Below are 5467 nucleotides of genomic sequence, written 5' to 3'. Positions count from 1 at the left end.
CTTTTCGTGCTAGTTAAACTTTCTTAACTTTAACTATATTTATAGAAAATATTAGTAACTTTTGTAGATGCTCTCAATGCAGAAAACCAGATAACTGACCGAAAGGCATCCTTTTGCTGACCATGTTGGCACTGTTGTCAGAGATGTTTGGAACATGGAAGACTACCGCATTGTCGTGTGTGTGTGTGTGTGTGTGTATACAGTAATACTGCATCATTGTGTAGTCAGGAGTACTCTGTTTTCAGTGAAAATACGGGGAGGTGCTACTTCTTGAGCTGGCTGAGAATAGACCTTTCTTTCCAGGACTAGACCAACTAAGTTTGTCTGATCGCGTACAATACAGCTGTTCATGGATAATTCTTCAACATTCAGATGGTCTTCTCCCAGCTCTGTTTCTCCCTGTTACAGCTTTGCTCACCCCATCCTGGCGTCCTCCTCTTATCTTTACCTGCGGGGCCGTCCCAACAATTTCTAGGGCTCTTGGGCAAACAAGACAATGAAGTTCCGGCAATCTAATATTTTAATATCACGAGATTGAACTATATAGTACTACTGAGAATAAGAGTTAACTCGCAAAATATAGTTTGTTAAAAAACGACAATACATCAAAGAAGCTTAAAGAACGGTGAAATCCATGAAATGACTTAAAATTTAAAACAAATTATGGGCAGCCTGCTGCCTGTGGCATGTCCATAAGTTCCTTGATGAATTAAATAATTAAACTAATAGATCAACAATTCGCTGCACTATCGCTTGATGCCTGTATGTATTGGATTGCAAGGTAAAAAAGAAACTGAAGTTTTCAGATCGAACAAACAATAAATACTGATGAACTGAAACCATAATCACTTACCGCAGAGAGTCGGGGACAGGGATGAAGGGACTGCAGCGCAGCTGGGTTAGTGGGTGCCTGCTGGGATCACGGGATTCCAGATTACGAAAATCGGGATTTCAGGATTTGGGAACGCCGGAACAGCCGCCGCGGCGCAACAGCACGCATGCTTTGACGCGGAGTCGTGAATAGGAAAAGGTTGCCGCGCAGAGCCGCAGACTGAACTGGACGTGACCGTATGGAGCCAAATACATGTACTACATATATGTATACTCATGGGCCCCTAGTGTCATGGGCCCCCGGGCGTCGCACTGCCTGCCCTCCCCCATGGGACGGGCCTGTTTACCTGTCCATCACCAAATCCGCCACTTTCTGCTAATAACATGGTGATATCGGTTCATTCCCATTAGTCTGAAAGTCTAATGCAATTGGCACCGCCCTCCTCCTCCCACCTGTAACTGTAACTACTGACACCAGTGCCCATCGTATATCTAGCACCTGGCCTTGGCCTCAAGAAGCACAAAAAAAAAAAAAAAATCCAAACACTATAGTGTCACATAGAGGAGCTGGTTTTATGGAGTAGAGTAATCCCAAACACCCCTAAGGCCTATGCATTATATTATTGACCATGAAAGGTTATCTTCATAATTTTTGTTAGCTTTAGTTTCATGACCAAAATTGATGGTGGCGCAACTTATATATGGTATCCCATAGTTTCTGGCTTCGGACTAACCTTAGAATATGAATAGAGATGATATGACAATAATATATAGTGTTGGCTATATTATTAGTCATGCTCTTAGTCGCTTAATTAGTATCTAATCTAAAGAATATTCAGTTATGGTTTTGTGAACAAAACTACACAAGTGAATCATCGAATCATCATTATCATAAATGCAGGATTACATTATTAGTATTACTACATACTATATAAACCGGGTCGTAAGAAAAAAACACAAGAGAAATCAGAGATGCCAAACAAGGAAAACAAATACTGTAGAAAGAAGCACACACTGCTCACGCGCTAACTAGTAGATTGAGAAACAAGGCCATGCCACCCAAAACAATGACCGTCGTCAGCCACACCGCGATCCCTCTTCCAGCCGCGGCGGCGTTCGTGCTGCTACCTTCTGGCTCTTCCACCGCTTCCGATGGCTCCGCTGCCACATCGCTCTTAGGGACACCCTTCTGCCGCCCCGCCGCCGCAGCCGCCTGTCCCGGCGCCGGCGCAGAAGCCTTGTGGGAACTGCCGAACATCTGCGGGGGCTGCAGCACGTCGTCGACGGAGTACACGGCGAACGGGAAACGGGCGAACAGCGTGCTGCTGATGGGCACGTCGACGACGCCGGTGGAGACGTTCACCAGGGGGGCCGTCGTGCTGGTGCTCACGTTGACGCTGTACATGCCGCCGGGGCCCGACGCCTCGGTGTGCAGCGGGTTGCTGGCCGTCTGGAACGTCGTGAGGCTGTAGTAGCGGGGCAGGACGTGGTAGAGCAGCAGCTGGATCTGCTCCTGGTCGGTGAGGGCGTTGAGCGTGCCGGCCTTGAGCATGGTGAAGGCGTTGTCGTTGGGCGCGAAGAAGGTCAGGCCGTCGTACGAGTTCTTGAGCTGGCTGGTGATCTGCTCGGTTATCCGGGTGGCGTTCAGCAGGCGGAGCAGCGTCGTGTACTGCCCGCCGTTTTCCAGGATGCTGGTCAGGTTGAGCTCCGGTGGTGGTGTGGTAGGACCAGGGGCCACGTCGTCCGCAGTTGCTGCCATTGCCAAGAGGAAAGGGAGGAAGAGAAGTGGCAGGACAGTGTGGCAGGCCATTAATTTGCAAGGTGTGGAATCGGGGACACTCTGGACTGGAAGCGAGGGTACAGTGGGCTAGAGGAGAGCGTGGTGCTGCCGTGCCATGGTGGGTATATTTGTAGAAGAGGATCCATGGTTCGCTCCATCGTTACGTGCGGACGTGGGTGGTCCAGGCGGTGAAATTTGACCGGTGCAGTACTGCAGTGGCCAGTGGCTGCGGCAGGCGTGGCGTGGCTGTCACCCCGCCGTCGTCGTCACCCGGAGGCGATTCACATTCCAGGTCTACCCCTGCCAGGCCTTGTCGTCCAGTACGTGCTCCAGATAGACGGACTGACAGGTGCTGATAAATGTTAACTAACATGCCTCCCTTTGCAGGTGACGAAATAACTGATAGAAATGCATGCTTTTGTTGCCCATGTTGGTACTGTTGTCAGAGATGCATTGTTGAAGATTCCATATATGAGAAAATTCATGAGTGATTCTAAAAAAATGTCTGGAGATGTTATATTGGGTCCTAAAGTCCCAAATTGTTTAGCTCCCACACAGCATATCCAGCAGCTCACCAATAATGGTAGTGGAGGTCATCAATAGTACTTTTGTGAAATATTGAGGAGATGCTTTAGCAGATCACTAATAATAATCGTCTCAATACATGGGACCCATATGTCATAATAGAGGACGCGGGAGGAAGACGATGACAGTTGTCGTGGTCCCAACACAATTAGGGGAGATGCAACTCCTCCTTTATTTGTGGGAAGATGGGAGGTTTTTTTGTGGTCACCAAAACCAGGGAGAGCTATTGGGGAGCTGCTGGAGCAATGGAATTACGTCATCTCCGACAATATGACAGTTTTATAGGGATGAGAGATGGTATTGAGAGCATCTCCAATAGTCCCCCAATTTCCACCCCAATGAGGAAAACTGTAATTTGAGGGATTTGAGAGCTCCAACAGTACCCCAATCTCACCCGCAATGAGCATTTTTTTTCTCAGCCGCTCAAAGGGCCCGTTTGTTTCCACTTCTCCTAGCCACGCTTAGGATTATAATCTAAGCGAAGATTTTCTCGCTTTTCGCTTCTCGTAGTTCAAATCTCTAAAGCGGCTTACCACATAAGCGAGAATCGGTGGAAATAAGCGAAGCGTTTGGCGGGATTCTCGCTTATTTCCACCGACAAGCCGCTTATAAACGGAAACAAACGGGGCCAAAATCTAGCCCCTGACCCCTCAAAGATGAGGGACCTGGACTTGTCCTCAATACGAGCGATAGCACACACATTGCTTCTTCCAAGTCACCGGCAGTCTCGGAGTAGGAGGGTGGCGGAGGAAGAGGAGCGGCAGCTGAAGAGGATGTTGGGCGGCTTGGCGACGTGCCCAACAAACGAGGTGACGGCGGTGGAGGAGACGTGGCCGAGGAGGAGCATTGTGGAAGGAGGAGCGTAGGAAGGGAGGGAGTGACGACGGAGGAGGGTGGCGGAAGAGGATGCGTCGATGCGGCGCTCAGAGAGTCGGAGGTCACGGGAACGAACAAGTGGGGAGAGAAAAAAATAGAAGGAAGGTGTGAATGATAAATCGCCCCCTCATATCGGAGGAGATATTAGGGTGAGATTTTCATGTTCTATTCGAGATAAAGCATTTTAAAACCCTCAAAACAAATCATAACTCTTCCAATAACTAGTTTTGGGTTGAGATTTTCTCCTACTGCTGGCTCTGAGGACCTACTAGAGATGCTCTAAAACTGTAACGAGCCTCATCCAGATTTCGGTGGGCGTTTACCCGGCCCGCTATCCTACATGGCACTAATATGATATATGGGACCCATATTCCTGCAGCAAGGCTTCATCTTAGAAATATCATATTTTTTTCATATGACCTCGGATAAAGATAATTTTTATATGAAAGTTGTTTCTTTTGATGAGATCTACAACTTTCCAGTTTTGAATGTTTTCATTTGGGATTATGAAGATGCTAAAAATTAATATAAATTTTCAGCAGTTTAGTAATCACATTTCAGAACATGTCGACTTAGAAAATTATATCTTTCTTGGATGGTGTCGGATAAAGATACTTTGTATATAAAAATTGTAGCTCTCGATGAGATCTACAACTTTTTAGTTTTGAGTTTTATCAATTGAGGTTGTTAAGATGGACAAAGAAATAATATAAAGTTTCAGTAGCATATTAATCACATCCTGAGGCCTGTGATCTTAGAAAAATCATATATTTCTTATATGACGTTAAATATAGATACTTTGTATACAAACTTGTTGAACTTTTAGTTTTGTGTTTTGTCATTTGAGGTCGTGAAGATGCTTAAAAATAATATAATAATAGCGTACCGGTGCTTGTCACCTTAGAACTTTTTTTTTATTTTTACTGAATTGGTCGGAGCGTAGACGAGCAAGTAGAGCCCAGGAAAGAGGTTAGATCGTCATAGAGCAGTCGACTATAAGTATAAGACTGTTGGCCTAAGAGAAGGTCGTCTCTCTCGGGAAACATGGCCCAATTTCTCTTCTTTCTTTTCACATGGGCAACAATTGGGAATAAAACAGACCATGAACATGAGTTTAAAATGTAAAAAAAGGTATGAAAGACTTATTCTTTTTAAAAGGAGGATAAGATAATTTTTAGAAAATCATATATTTCTTGTATGCTGTTCGATAAAGATATTTTATCTATGAAAATTATACCTCTCAAATATATATGCAACTTTATACAAATTTCTTGATTTCATAAGGCGGTAAGCCCCAGTACGTGATTAATATGCTGCTGAAACTTTATATTATTTTTTGAGCATCTTAATGACCTTAAATGATAAAACTCAAAGCTAGAAATTTGTAGATCGAAA

The 5467-nt window shown here is 45.3% G+C and overlaps 1 protein-coding gene across 1 annotated transcript; it reads right to left on the bottom strand.

The window, feature by feature from the left end:
- Positions 1–1702: 1702 nt before the first annotated feature.
- On the bottom strand, positions 1703–2706 carry LOC136506066 (fasciclin-like arabinogalactan protein 6). The gene has a single exon (XM_066501190.1). It carries the CDS (start codon positions 2639–2641, stop codon positions 1850–1852), a length of 792 nt encoding a protein of 263 aa, XP_066357287.1. The 5' UTR covers positions 2642–2706; the 3' UTR covers positions 1703–1849.
- Positions 2707–5467: the final 2761 nt, after the last annotated feature.

This window comes from Miscanthus floridulus, chromosome 14 (genome assembly GCF_019320115.1).
Source record: "Miscanthus floridulus cultivar M001 chromosome 14, ASM1932011v1, whole genome shotgun sequence".
In the NCBI taxonomy this organism is placed as follows: Eukaryota; Viridiplantae; Streptophyta; class Magnoliopsida; order Poales; family Poaceae; genus Miscanthus; species Miscanthus floridulus.
This window is presented reverse-complemented; position numbering and strand designations above follow the sequence as displayed.

What these genes read in the sequence shown, in the direction of transcription:
- LOC136506066 (XM_066501190.1), bottom strand. Translation starts at nt 2,641, where the DNA reads ATGGCCTGCCACACTGTCCTGCCACTTCTCTTCCTCCCTTTCCTCTTG.